This window comes from Polypterus senegalus, chromosome 13 (genome assembly GCF_016835505.1).
Source record: "Polypterus senegalus isolate Bchr_013 chromosome 13, ASM1683550v1, whole genome shotgun sequence".
NCBI classification, from domain to species: domain Eukaryota; kingdom Metazoa; phylum Chordata; class Cladistia; order Polypteriformes; family Polypteridae; genus Polypterus; species Polypterus senegalus.
In genome coordinates this window covers 156,236,419-156,255,959 of record NC_053166.1, presented here as the reverse complement: position 1 = coordinate 156,255,959, position 19,541 = coordinate 156,236,419, and the positions used below count along the sequence as shown (strand labels likewise).

The 19,541-nt window shown below is 42.9% G+C and overlaps 1 protein-coding gene across 1 annotated transcript; it reads right to left on the bottom strand.

Moving 5' to 3' along the window:
* Positions 1 to 775: 775 nt before the first annotated feature.
* crym (crystallin, mu) lies at positions 776 to 19,525 on the bottom strand. Its single transcript, XM_039775442.1, has 9 exons — positions 19,177 to 19,525; positions 11,737 to 11,905; positions 9,194 to 9,344; positions 7,769 to 7,831; positions 6,153 to 6,254; positions 4,971 to 5,154; positions 3,156 to 3,277; positions 2,474 to 2,558; positions 776 to 1,419 (listed from the first exon to the last, which is right to left on the bottom strand). Exons 2-9 carry the CDS (start codon positions 11,892 to 11,894, stop codon positions 1,355 to 1,357), a joined length of 930 nt encoding a protein of 309 aa, XP_039631376.1. The 5' UTR covers positions 11,895 to 11,905; positions 19,177 to 19,525; the 3' UTR covers positions 776 to 1,354.
* Between the last annotated feature and the right edge of the window lie 16 nt (positions 19,526 to 19,541).

Sequence of the window (19,541 nt, the reverse complement as noted above, 5' to 3'; positions counted from 1 at the left end):
TGCTGCATCTGGGCCAGGACGGCTTGCCTTCATTGATGGAACAATGAATTCTGAATTATATCAGAGAATTCTAAAGGAAAATGTCAGGACATCTGTCCATGAACTGAATCTCAAGAGAAGGTGGGTCATGCAGCAAGACAACGACCCTAAGCACACAAGTCGTTCTACCAAAGAATGGTTAAAGAAGAATAAAGTGAATGTTTTGGAATGGCCAAGTCAAAGTCCTGACCTTAATCCAATCGAAATGTTGTGGAAGGACCTGAAGTGAGCAGTTCATGTGAGGAAACCCACCAACATCCCAGAGTTGAAGCTGTTCTGTACGGAGGGATGGGCGAAAATTCCTCCAAGCCGGTGTGCAGGAATGATCAGAAGTTACTGGAAATGTGCAAAGGGGGGTCACAGCAGATACTGAAAGTAAAGGTCCACATACTTTTGTCACTCACAAATATGTAATATTCGATCATTTTCCTTAATAAATAAATGACCAAGTATAATATTTTTGTCTCATTTGTTTAACTGGTTTCTCTTTATCTACTTTTAGGACTTGAGTGAAAATCCGATGATGTTTTAGCTCATATTTATGCAAAAATATAGAAAATTCTAAAGGGTTCACAAACTGTCAAGCACAACTGTATCTATCTTTGGCATAGATGATGTCAAAAGTCACCACCTCTAAGGCCACACTCATGGCACACCCATGGCAGCCTAAAGCCGTATCCTAACGACGGATTCAAAAAATAACCAAGTCTCAGACAAAAACAAATGGCATTGGAAATGGTGAAAAACAATTTTCTATACTTTAAATACAAACCGAATTCGATATTCGGATGTACCCATGGGTACAAAACGTGCACATGACAAAAACTGTGTGAAATATGCAAAACACAATCATTTCATGACAAGCCTGTGCTCCATGAAGACATCTCAAGAAGTTCCTATCATGGCAGCTAACCCACACCAGGAGTGCCAGTGAGTGAAGCTCCTCTCCTCATTGAACTGGGATGACACCAGGCAGGAGAAACTTGCATAGGAGACAAAACAAAAGGCCAAACGTGGACATTTCTGTGTGTGCGTGTGCTCTTTAATCACTCAAGCAGTATTCCACCCAGGACACAAATTTCCTTCTAAACATTTAAAGGCCCGTACTCCTGGCATTGCCTCAATGTGAGCCAGCTTGAGGAAGTGAACGCCTTGTGATTTAATCACAGTAAAGTTTTATGGTGCATAAATCATTCTCTAATGCACATGATAGTCATAGTTCTCAGAGTTGCTTGGAGTTGCAAATGTTCCAATCTAATCTGTGTGTCCTCACCAGCCTTCATTGGACTGAGGACCGGATGAGAGCTGGACTTGTTCAGGGGCGAGCTTTCCAGTGGTCAAACACCAGCTTGGCAGACACAGCATCCTGGATCCCCATACCTAAAAAAAAATATGACAGAAAGAAATGGTGGTGAAAAAAACAGGCAGAAACTGAAACTGGCACTGTGATGCCATGCAGATTGGAATAATGGAACCTCAAAACAAGCAGCAGCTAGTGGAGTCATCTAAGGTATCTGAGAGAGTCTTGAGATGTAAAAGAAAGAAAAAAAAAGTTGACGGAGGACCCATAGGGTTAAGGGTGAGGGTGAGCTGCTGCTGCTGCTGCTGCTGCTGAAGGTCCTTCTAGTGTGATGGGGTGGTGGGAGGGCGTTGGAGGAAGGTGGGGGAGGGTAAGCTATATGAGGAAGTGCACCAGGGTAGTCTAATGCTGCATTCCACTTGAACTGGGAAGTCGGAATTTGCACCCCACATGTTGGATTTCCTACTTGGAAACCTCAGCCTGGTCTGTCAAGTCCATGTTTGTCCGAATTCAAATCATGACATCAATCCAAAATGGTGGAGTACAGCCCCAATGTTAGCGAAAGCTGCAGTATTCTACAGTTTACTAGCACTTTTGTCTACTTGTGTCTCATTAAATCGGTTGTAAACATGGTACTTACTGTCCAACATCTATCTGTTGACACGTTGCTACGGTGTTTGGATCTGCAAAATATTATGTAATGCATGGTAGTTTCAAAAAAAGTAAGCACAACAAAGGTTCTCCTGGAGGCATCCATATTGGTTTTCCAAACGTTTTACTGGAACGAGGTCAACTCAGGTGTGATGTCATTGCCAGCTCCGACATCCGACTTGTGCGGTAAACGGAAAGCAACATAAGGCTAAGCCCATGGGATTACATTTTCATTTAAAAACTGTGCTCTAGGCAATCTGAGCAAGAGAAGCCTAGGAAGCCTTAAGATTAATATGTGACAACATTCCTAAAGGAACAAGAAATGTAGAAGTTTTAGTTATAATTATGAAAATAACAAAGCTGGTACTTCCATCAAATGAGTGACAGGAGACGAAGGCAGCAGGGGGCGCGAGACAGGCAGGTAAAACTGCAGCCATCTTTGTGCTCCAATTACTGGGCTCTGAAAAAGCTCTTTGTTCTTACCCAGGGATTTGAACACAGACGTCCTTTCAGACAGGGCAGGTTTTGTCCCATTCACCACGTCCCCCAACTCAGAGAATATCTCTGCCTGTAAACAGAGAGACAAAAATGAAACAAACAGGTTTTGTAGTTCGGCTGGAAGGCCGCCCGGTTTGGAATCCTGCCCACCCATTTATAAAAGCAAGCAGGCTCCTGAGAATGAGGCTTCACATTTCAGAAGTGACCAGGGGGCTGGAGCCTGACTTGGTCTCCCCCCACTGGTCAGACATGAAAACAATAACACATGAAAGAACTCCCACCCTGTCCTCCCACCTTGTACTCGCACCTGTCACCCTTTGCCATAAAAAGAACTGAGCCTGCCGTGCTTCACACCATTTGCCCATTCTTATAATTCTTGTGATGGTGCATGTTGTAAAAGGCACTAGAAAAATAAAGATTGCTTAATTGATTAAAAACCCTCAAGCCTAAAGGAAGTCCAGTAATGGACGGGTGGATCACCAACAGCACATCTCTCTGTAACCCTTTTCTCCTTTTTACTGTAAGGACGTGTAGTTTGCTTCTTGTGATGTTAACTGACATGAAAGCCCATATGTTATACAGCTAATGCATCACTTGAGTCGAAATGGTGGCAAGTGGCCGGGATGGGTGCTGGGGGACAGTGAAACACAAGAGCATTCAAGCCTACCCTGGACAGAATGACATCACCGGACTCCTTCAGTGCAGCTTCTCGGCTGTCCACGTACACCACAGCTTTCTTCATCAGCTCATCATCCATTTCTCTCCAATCTGGACGGCACGCTCCCACTGCTGAGAGTCACGGGGAGCAAAAGTAAAAATTGCGGTCCCTCAGCTGTGCCCTACAATATGATGCTGATCTACAATAAAGAAGATAGCCGATCTGCTGGACAGGAATCTTAGGGGGAAGTAATTTATCATTTTACAGATTGGAAGTCAGTAGCTGGAGGTGCAGACCCCATCTTAATTATGTTATACCCCAGTGAAGTGGTCCTTCAGCATATAGTTGGGACAGCCACCATGAGATAAGAAAGCAACTTAAGACACAGGCCAGAGAAATCAAAAAGGTAATTTGAGAAAATCCTGAAAGAAAAGAAAAGAGCACAAAAACTGGGACAGAGAACAATAAAGGACAAATGAGACAGCAGAGAGACACAAAGAACCAATGAGAGAATGGAGAGCCACAACCAATGAGAGAATGTACTGTAGAACCACAAAGACACCAATGAGAAAACAGAGTGAGTAGTAATGAACCAATGAAAGAACAGAGGAAGCGGCAAGGAACCAATGAGAGAGCAGAGAGACACAAAGAGAACCGAAGAGAGAACAGAGGGAAGAGCAAGGAACCAATAAGAGAACAAAGAGCCACATACGGACCTATCATGTTTCAGTCAGGGCTCCTCCCCTGGTTTATATTTCAGTTCCTTTTTTTGGTCCTTTTTGTTAATTTTTTATATTTTAGTTACTTTTGTTTATGGAAATGTTGTTAAGTATTTTATTATTTGCCTTTTGTATTATAAATTAATATTTTTTTCACTAGGCACGTTAATTTCACAAAAAACACAACAACTCAGCACTCCTAGGCGCATTTGAAATGAACCGCCAGGAACTGTTGAAGACCCTTCAGATTTATAGAAATTTGGGCGGTTCCTGGCAGTGATTGGCAGGTGGCCATGTCTCTTGGGGGACCTCCCACAAAACTTGCTGAACATAACAAATGAAACTTAAATACATAGGCAAAATCAAAAATTAAGAATGATGCAAATAATCAACATAAATTAAAGAATCAAGCATGAACAAAAGAGAAATAAAACATGACTTGGAACCCCAGCCAGGGGAGGAACCCTCACTGATATAACCGGTCGACCCCATCTCTTGGAAAACCACCCACAAAAATACAAGAAAAATGACAGAACAAAAACATACACAATAAAAATGAAATAATCACAAAAAATAATCCATCCATCCATCCATCCATTTTCCAACCCGTTGAATCCAAACACAGGGTCACAGGGGTCTGCTGGAGCCAATCCTAGCCAACACAGGGCACAAGGCAGGAACCAACCCCGGGCAGGGCACCAACCCACCCCAGACAAAAAATAATAATATTGATATATATATAAGACAAATAATACACATTCATAACAATCTTTACAGTAACCAAAGGAACTTAACCATCAAAAATTAACAAAAGGGACATAAAAAAGGAATTGAAACATAAGTTGGGGAGGAACCCTGGCTTAAACATGGCAGCACCAATGAAAAAATGGAAGGAGTAGCAAGGAACCAATGAGAGAACAGCGGAAAAAAAGGTCAAGGAAGAGAACTGATGAGCAGCCAGACAAAAAAAGCACAATTACCGGAAGAGGAACAAGACCTGAAATAATAAAAAATAAGAGAACGTAGTACTGGTGACCATCGAGAAACCAGAGAGGCCCTTCAAGGAGGATCAAGACTACAGAAAAGACGAGTCATGTCCGCGTACCATTGATGTGCGCCCCTGGCTTCACCCATTCACCGAACAGCACAGGCTCCGTCGATCTGGTGACAGTGACGATAACATCAGCTCCTTGGACCGCCTCCTTCACTGAGGCACACACAAGGACAGGCCCTCTTATGGTCCTTGCAAACTTCTCTGCATTTGTTTTGGTCTTGCTCCAGACCCTGACCTGAGGTGAGAAGCAAGAGAGCAAAATGATGAGAGCCATTTCAGGGAGGCCTCCATTGACACACATCCCCAGGTAATGGCCAGTCTTAAGCTGTCCAGCAAACTGGAGTCAGGGGTGGATAAGGCTCCCTCCCTCCCTAGGACTAGTTTATCATTTTTTCTGGACCACACTGCCACTGGAACAGAAGGGACTGACCTAGTGAAAGAAGACTGACCAAGGGGGTCCCCTACTCCTCCAGGGAAAAGTGCCTTTTTATGTTTTATCCCAATAGACTACAAGATATTGCTTATTGGGCAGCTGAGCCAAACCATTATTCTTCAAGTCTACCATACCTTCTCATTCTAATTCATGCCACTGGTTGTTCAACAAACAAGCAAACACCAGTTGTAGGAAGGACATAGAATGGCTAAAAGGTGATCAGGACCCACCGATAATAGAAGGTTGCTGAGAGTCAGTGTGAAGGGACTTAAGAAATGATAAGTAAGGGAACCCCACGGTGGGAATGGCATGGAGCTAATACACTTATTGGAATTGAATGGACATCTACTGTAAGTTGTTGGTACTATGGTCTCAAAATAAGAAGGAGAGCCATCAGAGGGGCAATCAAATATTGTGGCTTCTGGACACTCTTATTATGGACGATGGATGTGACCCCGAGGATTGGATGTAAATGGAGTCTGCCTCCCAAACCACCTTATTTTGGAAGGGAAGGTGCTCAATCAAAGAACCAGAGATGATAAGAAGATTTAGGATTTAGGAGATTGCAGCTTCTCCAAATCTAAAAGATCCATTGCTTTGTCTAATCTTGGGCTGAATATAATGTCTGCATTATGCTCCTTCCCTGTCGTCCTCTCTTCCCATTTTTGGTCATGGTCACCAATGAGTTTGGGTGGCTTCTGTGGTCTCCACAATATCAAAGTCAATTACATGGCCAATTCAATTTAAGTTTATAAAGCGACCCCCCCAACAGTCATGCCAGGTCTCGCAGGGTCACTAACCTCTTTAAATGAAAACATTTCCATGAAGACTTCATAGTGGCCGACTGCTTGTTGTCCAGACCCAAGGATACACAGAATGTCCGCTTGGGGTGGCTTCAGAAACTTGGAGAAAAGACAAAGCGAAGAAAGCCAAAAAAAGAGAGAGAGAGAGAGAGAGAGAGAGAGATATAGAGAATTACACAGGTCCGAGTCCAAGAGGCCCGAGTGGCACAACGGGGTGAAGACGGTGTGAGTCAGCCAACTGAACGTTCCACCTTGACTTCATATGGTGCTGTGGTGTGGTGGAATCCAGTGGTACGGTCTGGCCTTGTTGCTCCACATAAAGACTTAAATGGCATTAAGAGGCAAAATCGTTTCAAAAGGAACGCCGACTCCAAGAAGCAACTTGCTGAGATGCTTCTTCATCTGTGCTATGATTTCCATTTTTGTAGCTTATCTGGAATGGATCCTGGCAATTTAAATGTTTTTTCTGGGGTTTTCATACTGAGGGATTCTGATTTTTGAAGGAGTTTTAGTGAAATGTTGAGGAAATGATTATTTACGACCTGAGTTACTCATCTATGTTGGGTGGATTACTAACTTCAAAACCGGAATAAACCGCATTTAATTGAAATTCTTGAATACATTAATATGCATTCCACTTTATAATGCTTATCGATATCATTTTTACAAAAAGTAAAATTAAATTGAAATAATAAATATTCAATCAGCCCTCTGTATCCGCAGATTCTGAACTTCACAAATTCAACTGACCATAGATCGAAAATATTCAGAACAAATTTCCAAAAAGTTCCAAAAAAGGTAAACCTTGAATTGGCCGTGATGGACAGTACAGTGAATTCATGTGAATGAAGTGTTGTGTAGGCATAACCTGTGGGATGCTGCCTCGGGTGGAGGACCGGCAGAGGAAGAAGACCCACCCCTCAAGGCTCAGTGATGATCCTTCCACTTTTTCAACTACAGAAACCTTGTTGCAATTTTTACTTCCTCTTTGGTCAGGTTGGATCGCCTAATTGGTATTCCACCAGTGGCGATTGCGGCAGGGCCAATCTGGTGTGCAAAAATGCAGGGGCTTAATCAGTGTGAGCTCAAAGACTAAGTGGGAGTGTGAAGTGTAATCTCTTGACGTGAAAATAGAAATTGTAGAAAATAGAAATATTAGATCTTTAGAAAATTGGTACTGTATATCGTTTGCTGAAATGGGCCGCAATGTCGGTAAAAACAAATCGAACATTCGTACAATAAACCAGAAAGAACATGAAACTGGTGGAGGTATTAGTGCAGTTAGTGCTATGGTAAGAAATCTAGAAATTATTTACTAGCAAGGGTTTGATGGTGATATCCCCCTCTAATGAGCATTATTGGAAGTGCTTTGGAACTCTTTAGTGCTTGGGACTCTAAATCTGCAAAAGTTGCAAATCCAGGCACTGGATTGCCAACAATTTCCTGGAGTTAAGATAAGGTCCCAAGGAAAAGTTGCACCATCACCCCACTGTGGAGTGAGGATTGGGACACGATGCACATGTTTTATAACCCACCCCAACTGCCCACTCCCACCACTCTGTCGTCTATAATGAACATTGCAGCCCCCTACAGGACAAATGAATTTCTCATACCTTTGTGGCAATGGCAGAAACTGCCGCCGTTCTTCTAACTGTGATCACATTACCATCCAGGACCTGGGAGAAAATGTAACACGTTATTATTCAACCAGCCATTTTTAGGGTTTTCAGAAGTAAAAGCCCCACCCACCCTTTCTATAAATCAGCGTTTCTCAACCTTTAAGTATTTGCGACCTGAGTTTTCATAACAGTTTTAATCACACCTTCCCTAACATTTTTTTGAGATGTAGATGCATATTTTATTATACCTACTTAACTTTTATCGACATTTATCTAACTCAATATTTATTTTTCTAGTATCAGAATGTAGTTTAAGTTAATTTGTTTTGGTTTCAACAGATGTTTTTTTCATATATTTGATTCTTGTTTTCTTTTTTTCACATCTTCACGCCGCCCTAGGGGGGTCCGCCCCACAGGTTGAGAACCACTGCTATTACCTCTTGTTATGTTAAAGGTACCATATGTCTACAACATCTGAGAATGTAAGAGACTCTGAGGAGTGGAGAAGTCAAATTATTATTATATAGTGCCTTTCCTATCTACCTATCTGTTATATAGTGCCTTTCCTATCTATCTATCTATCTATCTAACCTACTATGCTAAAATGAATATCTATCTATCTATCTATTGTGGACTATGGCCAGCAGCTTATCCCAGCCAATACCCCCAAGCCGCCAGAGGGAGCCATCCCTGCGATGTGGAGATGCCCTGAATGCCAGCAGGGCATCATGGACTATGAAGTTTTAATGCACAGCCCTGCTGGATAACGTCGGTGCCACCAGGGGACGCTGCAGGGAGGCACAGAGATGTTTATTTTCCATACAGCCCAGAAACACGTCCCAGTCACATGGACAGAAGAAATGACGTACTTCTGGGTTGAAAAGAAGGAGTTTTTCACCTGACCCGGAAGTGCTGGATAATCATGGACTGAGGGATCAGAAGCACTTCCGGGTCATGAACTATAAAGGACTGTGGGAGATCCCAGACGGGCTAGCTGAGTCGGGTGGCAGAGTGACAACACATCTGGGAGTGGAGGAATGTTTATTGATTAATTATTGTTATTGTGTAGTGTTCTTGTGTTTATTATGAGTATAGTGGAGTGGAGGGTGCTTTGTGCACATTATTGTTCAAATAAATTTAATATTTGGACTTTTACCTGGTGTCTGGAATTTGGTCTGACAGCTCAAGGGGACAACAGCGTCCCCTATCTGTCACACTATCTACCTATCTATCTATCTTACCTACTATGCTAAAATTAATATCTATCTATCTATCTTTTTATCATATAGTGCCTTTTTCATCTATCTTGCTATCTGTCTATCTAGTACCTTTCATTGTGGTCATTACCATGACACAAATCGTGTTATTGGTTCACATTAAACTTTTTTTGGGGAGAGGTTTATGATTCTTGACACTTACAGCTTGTAGGGAGCCACATGCCGGATCAAAGAGGAGTATGCTGGACATGTGGTTTGGATGGCTTGATGACGGCTCTCGTTGATAGAAGGTCAGAAGTTTTGTTGCTAGAACGTCGTCATGGGGGCTGTAGGCAGGCATGGCTAGAAAGAATCTAACAAGAAAGGCAAAATCTGGCATCAGAGTAACACAGTCTCCAAGTCCTCTACCTTATGCATCTATAAAAATCCCAGGGTCTCGGCTCCCTTCATTCCTGAGCTCTTAGAGTGCCAAGAAGTCGGCGATTCTTAGAACCTTGCCTGATTCATTGAGGTTGTGCCCCTCACCCCGACATCTTTCATTTCAGTATGTCTCATAAAGAGGAACAGGCTTGTGGGTAGTTATAACACTTCAAAGGTTAAAAACCAGATTGTGGCACAGTAACAGTTGAGAAACACTGAATTAAATAACCTGAGCAATTTATCAGGCAGCAAGAGTGGTTTCCTCTTGAAAGACCAAATCACAGTAAATATTTCATGCCACACGTTTGGTTTGTTTGATTTACTTCTGTATTTACGAGATAAGTGTATCCTTACCATGGGAAAAATAGCACTGGGAATATGCTATAAAATGATTATTTCCAGATCCTTTTTGTTGTCACAGACATGTTGGAAATATGGAAGACGTGTTTCCTTTAATCGAAACCTAAAAGAGGACGTATTCGGCAAGTTTTTAGGCTTTAATTTTCTGGTGGTGCTTCATGCCCCCATTGCCTCCAATTCAAAGCACCAGTGCAGACACAATATTTTTTATATTTTTTAGAAAACATTTAATTTTAGAGCACAGTTTTGCATGGCAAAAGCATATATGACCATGTTTGTGAAGATCCTACTTTGCTGGGCCCTTGAGCAAGGCTCTTAACCTGCAATTGCTCCAGGGGCGCTGTACAATGGCTGACCCTGAACTCTGACCCCAAGGGGTATGCAAAAACTAACAAATTCCTAATACAAGAAATTGTATAAAGTGAAATAAAGAACAAAAAAATAAAAATAAAAAAGACTTGAAAGATACCAAACTTGTCCTTTTACCTGTCCACTGTGATGGATGGCCGGCCATTTATCCCGGCCAATACCCCCAAGCCGCCAGGTGGAGCCCTCCTTGCAGCGTGGAGGTCCCCAGAAGACCAGCAAGGCATCATGGACATTGGAGTTTTTATGCAAAGCCCTGCTGGATGCCATGGGGGCCACAGGAGGGAGCTGCAGGGAGGACCGAGGGCTTCTTCGTGCCCTGTGACCCGGAGGTTCGTCACAGGAAGAGCGACGGACCTCCGGGTTGAAGAAAGGGACTATTTACCCTGACCCGGAAGGAATAAGGACTTGTGGACTATTGGGCAGAAACACTTCCGGGTCAGGAGATATAAAAGGACTGTGGGAGCTCCCAGACGGCGAGCTGAGCTGGGTGGAAGGGTGGCAACGCGTCTGGGAGTGTGGAGGATTGTTTATTATTGTGGTTTATTGTAATTTAATGAGTATTGTGGTGGAGAGTGTGCTTTGTGCACTGTGGCAACAAAATAAGGTCAACTTGAGGACTTTTACCTGGTGTCTGGAGTCGTGGACAGGGGTTCAAGGGAGTGAGAGCGCCCCCTATCGTTCACACCACCAATAAAAACCTATAAAAGAACCTTAGGAGGCCAAAGTGCCTGTCATGGAGACTTTCACGATAAAACGCAGATTCCGACTCAAACTTTAGGACATGCCAAGTTTTTAATCGTAGTTTAATAACAGATATTATTATTCTGTTATTTTATAGAATTCTAAATTGCAATGCACATTCTCATCTCATATAGAATTTTGTTGAATTAAGGTGCATGGGGATTTGGTGTGGGATTTGGCGTAAACGTTATTTCAGCAGGAACTTTTCACCCACATGCAGGTAAAAATTAACGGTTAGCATTGAGAAATGAGGGAAAAGGCAATAAAACTCCTGTGAAAATGATACTGCTTTGAACATGAATAAAAACTACTGCATTAAAAAAGTCTTCAGTACACTTTAAAAATTCAGTCATATTTATTAGTATTTCCAATTGTCAGATATACAAAGCATTTTGCAGAAAATGGAGCAAAGGATATTTTTGTAAAGTTATGTTTTTGAACTTGAAAAGCAAACTTCATGTTTTTAGGCCTGTGTAGGCCGCAGCCTGAAGGGAGCAGTTTGGGGACTTGCAGCCTTGAGATGAGCCCTTTTTCTTGACTGGACCATCGAAGGTCCTGGCCTGTTGTATTGTCTTTTGGAGACCTCAGCCCCTTTTCTCCATATTTTTGTCTCTAGATCACACCACGGTGACTGAAGATGTGGTTTCCAGATTTGCGTCAGCTGCCTTGCTACTCTGTGACCCTTGGTTCAGGGGCAAGTAGTTGTGCCATTAATTTCCTGGAGAAACCACAGTATACAGTATTGAGGGCTGTTTCAAGGTAACTTAATAATAATTTGTGGATTTATGCAGGATATGAAGCGATGAGTGGGCTCAAGTAATGAATCAGAGTCCATGAACAATCAACAAACCTTACCCATTGTGCTTCTCCAGAGGGATGATGGACCGCAGAGGCTGGGTTATGCTCCCCGCAGAAAACCTCACGAGTGCCTCCTCCAGACAAGGGATCAGGTCCTCACTTCGCAGAAGAGCGGAGACCTCACTGGGGCCAAGGATTACTGGAGAAACAGCCATATCGCCACCACCTGAACACACAGGAAAGAACATCACTGGAGTTGTTGTATCCACTGTGACAGGAGCAATGATGCCATATTTGCTGCCATATTTACATCACTGTGGTGTCCACGGTCACCAAATAAAAAACAAAACAAATGCCATGGCAAAAATAAATAAATAAAGCTTTCCAATTCAGAACAAAACATGAAAGTAATGGTAGAAATGATATCTGTATGTTGTCATAGAAGACACGGGTTGACGGGCACCCTGACCACAGTGGTTCCCTACCCAACAGGAAGCTATAATAAAAGAAGGACAAGGATGGACGGGCAACCCGACTAGGTTGGTTAGTGGTACCTATGAAGGAAGGAAAGAGGTGGACTGCCTCTCGAGGATTTGTGTTTCCCCAGTATACTGGGTGGCAGTGTCGATCCCGTCTGGACACCCTCATGGCTGCATGGGAGTTGTAGTTTTGCTGGGCAGCTCTGATGGGGTTGTCAGGTGCCACTTGGGGGAGCTGCTGGAAGTGGGAACCTTTATTACAGAGAGGTTTCCCTGGACCCTGAATTGCTTTTATTTGTCAATCCTGTTGCACCATGAGTGCTCCAGGGTTTGTGCTGAAAAGCAGCCAATTCACCTCATCCATCAGTCAAGAGTCAGGAGGAGGTGGACAAGGAAAGGAAAGGAAAGGAAAGAACCGGAATTGTGATGGATTTATCAGCTATTAAAAACCTGTAGAAGGTATTCTGTTTCAATAAAAACGTCTTACCTTGAACCCTCTCTTGTGTGGTTTGGTTTTATCTGTGTGTTTGGGGTGGAGGTGCGCCCCCTACAGGTCTCAATGTATAAAAACCCCAACAGAGACAAATACTGTATATACATATATAACTTTGACATATATTAGAACAACAAAATCTCTTGTGGACTCTTTTAGAGTAAATATGACCTTGCAAAGTGTATAAATAGAAAGAGTAGTCTCATACATACACTTGAAGTGTCATTTCTCATTTTCTCTTCCCATTCTGGGTGATCTACGGATGTTGTTTTATCCCACGTGACCCTGATTGTCCTCCATTAAATACACCAGAATCTCCAACTGTCTGCGGAGTTGTTCAATGGATCTGTTTATACAGCAGAGTTGAGGCCATACGTTTCCATCCATCACGTGTCATGTGACCATACATTTTTCTGTGTTAAGTCAATTAGGGTATCGGCTTTATTTATATGGGGTAATGTTATGAGAATAGCTAAGACAATGATTGAGTTCAGCCTTTATTTACACCGTTGTGCCAATTCGCTCACCACATGTTAACTATTAGATGGTGAAGGGGTGTAGCAGAATGAAATGACGTTTGCTGGACAAGAAAAGATGCTTGGGGTACCAGCTGAGCAACAAGGCAAAAGCAGAAGATAACAAAAAGTAAGCACTTCACTATGCCATTTTTAAAGAGACAATAGTCCTCTCATCCGGACCCTCGGCAAGGAATTTGGGCTTCTGTCAATATGAAAGCCAGGTCAACGTCAAAGTGAGACTCCACCCTCTGCGGTCGCTCTGCTTTTATAGGCTGAGGACTGGAAGGGGTGGGGCTTATTTTGGTTTGGTGCCCTAAAGGAGGCGGTTTCTCCAGGCTGTGAGGGAAGAAGGAGACAAGTCTGTTAATGCCAGCGCCCCCTCTCGTCCTGGCGTGGTCCTACTTACTACAGGTGAACCCAAAGGGTGACCCTTTGGTGCGCATGCATGACAGGGGTGAGAGAAATAGCAAGAAACTTTGAAACAGGGGATGAGCAGGGGGCCAGAAGGGATGGGACCATAATGGGCGATTTAGCCAGGACATCGGAGTACACCCTACTCTTTTTAAAAGATGCCCAGAAATCTTTTATGACCACAGAGAGTCAGGACCTCGGTTTTATGTCCGCACTGTGGCATTAGGATTCAACCACAGACCACAGGGGTAAGTGCCCCCTGCTGATCTCACCAACACATCTTGCAGCAGCAACCCAAGCTTTTCCTGGTTGGTCTCCTATCCAAGTGGATTACCAGTTCTGAAGTGCAGGTGTTATGGCTGCCAGTGCAAAATCCCCCCCAAAAAAAACACTGCAAATGTGTCAATTACGTGGTAAAGCAACCTCATCTGAGACTTTTACTTATTTATCATATAAATTTTCTTAAGAGCAGGTGCCAGTCCTGGCAGGACCACTACTCTTGCACGCTTTTCAGATGTGCTAATTTTTTGGGAACATGTTAACACCTAACCAAACAGCCCAATTAAAAAATGTTATTGCACAAACAAGTGATGTTCTCGATGCTAAAATAGGACAAAACTGTTTACACAAAACCATCATTACTGAACCTGATGTTATTATAAGAGAGACAGATTCTGGAGGCAGAGCGAATCAAACTCGAGCAGGAAGTTAAAAAAAATACAGGAGTTGGGTGTTATTGAAGGAAGTAATAACCTACGGTCAAACCCCATTGTACTTGTACTAAAGCCTGATGGGACCTGGAGCTCATACAAAGACTTCTTCCGACTGAACCAGGTTTCTTGTTTTGATACCTACCTGTAGCTCAGATGAACTGAGAGAGAAATTAGGTCACTGGACATGGCCAAAAGGTATTGGCAAATTACCTCTGGCCTCTAAAGCTAAAGAAAAGACAGCGTTTAGCTTAGTGGTCACTGGCAGTATTGTACGTTACCCTTTGGGCTGCATTGGGCACCAGCAACTTTTCAGAATTTGATGGACAAACTGTTACAGCCTCGTAATGCCTTTAGTGCTACCTCTCATGGTCATGTAGTCATCTTTTCCACCACCTGGGGGGGCACTTAAGGCATGTCTTGACCATGCTCTGTACGTTTTTTATCCTCTGGAGGAGGAGGATGAGGTTGGGAGTAAGCACTGATACAGTGCGTTGCCACACCCACCACGCGACAGACCACCTCAGGATTCCAAATTAGGACCCAAGTGCAGCAGTGCAACAGGTCCTTCATATAAAGACAAAAAAAAAATGTTCCTTTGGCCTGACGGAAACAAAATACTTAGAATATATAGTAGGACAAGATCAAGTCGAGCCACAGTGGACTAAAATAGCTGCCATACAAGCCTGGCCCTGGACAAAATCAAAAAGGCAACTGCAAGCTTTTTTTTAGGATTAGCTGGGTCCTGCTGAAGGTTTGTCCCATACTCTTCACAACGGGCTGCGCCTTTAAATAACTTGAGGCACAAGTCAGCCCCACACAGATGGCCCTCTTGACTTTGACGAGTGAAAGTGACAGTTATCACTTCAGGGCTGCAGGCGATTCGCCAATCAATAAGAAGTACTCACTAGAGCCCGCCCACTCAGCTTTAACGAGTGAAAGGATCCGTTTCAAATTCAAGCTGTATTTCAGGTTGCGTTTGGAGAAATATTACGAACAAAATAAAATAAATAAATAATCAAGCAAACAACATATTCCATGGCCAATTTATTTCACACCAACGTACTCTTTTTCCTCATTCGTTGTCACATTTCATAGTATGCCTTTTATCCATCCATCCATCCATTATCCAACCCGCTATATCCTAACTACAGGGTCACAGGGGTCTGCTGGAGCCAATCCCAGCCAACACAGGGCACAAGGCAGGAAACAAACCCCGGGCAGGGCGCCAGCCCACTGCACACACATCAAGCACACACACGGGACAATTTAGAATCATCAATGCACCTAACCTGCATGTCTTTGGACTGTGGGAGAACATGCAAACTCCACGAAGGGAGGACCCGGAAAGCGAACCCGGGTCTCCTAACTGCGAGGCAGCAGCGCTACCCTCTGCGCCACCATGCCGCTCAGTATGCCTTTTATTTGTGTATTTATTTCTTTATTTTATTTTGTCCAAAATATATATTCTATAATATATATTTTATATATTTAGTAGGGTCAAATAGTTAAATATATAAAGAAATAAGCATGCCATGTTATTTTGTAACCTGCTTCTTCCAGAGCAGAGTTTGGTGTTGGCTGGAGCCTATCCCAGTTAGTATAAGTCACAATAGTGACAAGGCGAACACACACACTGAACACTCACACACACTAAGGTTATTAATTCACCAAACCTGCATGTCTTCAGATAGTGAGAGGAAACCAGAGCACCTCGATGAAATCCACACAGACAGGGAGAGCCCAGGAGCAAACCCGTTTCTTGTTCCTACGAGGTAGCAGTGCTACTACTGAGCTGCTGTGCCATAAACTGCATTGGTGTGAAAAAATGCTGCTTTTTACAGTTTGTTAAATAAATTCATTTGTTTGAATATTAGGATGATTATAGATGCAATGTCATGCATGTGTGCCTGGGGATCACCTTCCTGGCTCGGCTGAGAGACATGGGGTGCTCACGCTAACCATCTCTCCTTTCTGTCCGCCACTCAGAAAACCCGCCCAGTGAGGGCAACTAACTGCAGCGCCCTGAGCTGGCCCCGCCCCTTTCCTCTCAGGGCTTTATAAAGCCAGACAGTCCCAGAGGAAACCTACCGGCACACAGAGGGAACCTGCAAACTCCACGCAGGGAGGACTCCAGACGTGGACCCTGCTCTTCTTACTATGAGGCAACAGTGCTACCACTGCAGCAGCATGGAAATAATGTGTCCAAAATATAAATCTCATGACATTTTTAATTATTAATTTGCACATCTCATGTTGTTAATTATTCCACAGTATTATTTCTCTTTTTATTCATTTGATTAATTTTGTCCATATATACAGTTAGGTCCATAAATACTTTTTTTCTCATTTTGGTTCTGTACATTACCACAATGAATTTTAAATGAAACAACTCAGATGCAGTTGAAGTGCAGACTTTCAGCTTTAATTCAGTGGGGTGAACAAAATGATTGCATAAAAATGTGAGGCAACTAAAGCATTTTTTGAACACAATCCCTTCATATCAGGGGCTCAAAAGTAATTGGACAATTGACTCAAAGGCTATTTCATGGCAGGTGTGTTCAAGTCCGTCGTTATGTCTTATCAATTAAGCAGATAAAAGGCCTGGAGTTGATTTGAGGTGTGGTGCTTGCATGTGAAAGATTTTGCTGTGAACAGACAACATGCGGTCAAAGGAGCTCTCCATGCAGGTGAAAGAAGCCATCCTTAAGCTGCGAAAACAGAAAAACCCATCCGAGAAATTGCTACAATATTACGAGTGGCAAAATCTACAGTTTGGTACATCCTGAGAAAGAAAGCAAGCACTGGTGAACTCAGCAACGCAAATAGACCTGGACATCCACGGAAGATAACAGTGGTGGATGATCGCAGAATCATTTCCATGGTGAAGAGAAACCCCTTCACAACAGCCAACCAAGTGAACAACACTCTCCAGGGCTTGGTCGGCGTATCGATATCCAAGTCTACCATAAAGAGAAGACTGCATGAAAGTAAATACAGAGGGTGCACTGCAAGGTGCAAGCCACTCATAAGCCTCAAGAATAGAAAGGCTAGATTGGACTTTGCTAAAGAACATCTAAAAAGCCAGCACAGTTCTGGAAAAACATTCTTTGGACAGATGAAACCAAGATCAACCTCTACCAGAATGATGGCAAGAAAAAAGTATGGAGAAGGCGTGGAACAGCTCATTATCCAAAGCATAGCACATCATCTGTAAAACACGGTGGAGTCGGGCAGTGTGATGGCTTGGGCATGCATGGCTGCCAGTGGCACTGGGACACTAGTGTTTATTGATGATGTGACACAGGACAGAAGCAGCCGAATGAATTCTGAGGTGTTCAGAGACATACTGTCTGCTCAAATCCAGCTAAATGCAGTCAAATTGATTGGGCGGCGTTTCATGATACAGATGGACAATGACCCAAAACATACAGCCAAAGCAACCCAGGAGTTTATTAAAGCAAAGAAGTGGAAAATTCTTGAATGGCCAAGTCAGTCACCTGATCTTAACCCAATTGAGCAGGCATTTCACTTGTTGGAGACTAAACTTCGGTCAGAAAGGCCCACAAACAAACAGCAACTGAAAGTAAAGGCCTGGCAGAGCATTAAAAAGGAGGAAACCCAGCATGTGGTGATGTCCAGGAGTTCAAGACTTCAGGCTGGCATTGCCAGCAAAGGGTTTTCAACCAAGTATTAGAAATGAACATTTTATTTCCAGTTATTTAATTTGTCCAATTACGTTTGAGCCCCTGAAATGAAGGGATTCGTGTTAAAAAACGCTTTAGTTGCCTCACATTTTTATGCAATCGTTTTGTTCAACCCACTGAATTAAAGCTGAAAGTCTGCACTTCAACTGCATCTGAGTTGTTTCGTTTAAAATTCATTGTGGTAATGTACAGAACCAAAATGAGAAAAAGTTGTCTCTGTCCAAATATTTATGGACCTAACTGTATGTTCACAGGGTGACACTTTCACGTATGTCCCCTGGTGTTACTATTGTTCATAAAAAGAACTTTGATCCATGCCTCTTTAGACAGCTCATTTTCCCTTCACACACCTGATGATCTAAAGATCCCATTTGATTTCTTGTAAACCCTTTGTCTATATCTGATCTAAAAATACAGCTCCGCTGTATGTACCCGTTGCGGTGGTTATCATGTGAACACGTAATCCGATTCCTGCCGCTTTAGATCTCTCGTTTTCTCTTCTCACTCCATTTCCAGTGACCCCGATCGCTCCCCCTGCGCTCGCCTGCCAGCGCTCTCCCGATGTCCTCGTCTCCTCCTATACGGATCGCCTTTCCCTTTCCGCCCTGTCCTACGCGCAGGGCTGGATTAACCATTAAGTAAAAACTGCTTTGGGTATCAAAGGAAGACTGGGGGGTTCGGCGCTACGGAAATTTTCCATTGCCAGATTTACCATGGATCATATAGTACAAAACTGCAAATGGTGCCGCTGAACCAGGGTCCACAGAAAGGGGCTTCCACGTTAAATGAAAAATGATAAACATACATACAGTAATAACAAAAATAATAAAATAGTAATAACAGAGTTAGGCTGGATGCCTTATCTCAACTAAGTATAGAAGTAGATATCTTACGTAAGATTCATTTTCAGGATCTGATCAAAGACTTTGCAATTAGAAAAAAGTAAGAGGAAACGTTTCAAATATAAATCAAGTGGAAGTATTCACAAATAAACTCTATTTTCCATTTTACTGTAACTTTTGCTTCATTTCGCAAAATACAACTTTATTTTACAGTTTATTATGGTTTATATTTTGAATTAGGCATATATGGGGGCGCCAAAATCTTTTAAATGCTTAGGGCCTATGAAGTTCCTAACTAAGCCCTGCTAGTCCAAGTGGCCAGCCCGTCCATACACACCTGGTTCCGTCCAGATCTCGATCTCTTTCCTCTTCAGCGCTCTTGATCGCTTCTCAACCTCTCGGTCTTCCCTCGTCTGCGCTTGTTCTCGTTTCACTTCGCTTTTCTATTAACACGTAGACCACACGAGACGACTCCTTAGTTAAATATTGACCGTGGTGCTCATGTATTAAAGTTAAAACACGGAATCACTGATTGCCGGCGGCAAAACTAGATAAATAACAAAATAACAGGCAACCGTCCACAAACGTTTAAACCTCTTGATGTTTTTTCAGGGCATTCTGAAATAAACGTCCGTGCTTGCTAAAACGGAGAATGCTCGTCTTTTGTTTTATCCAAGTCAGCAGCGAAGCTACAGAAAAAAA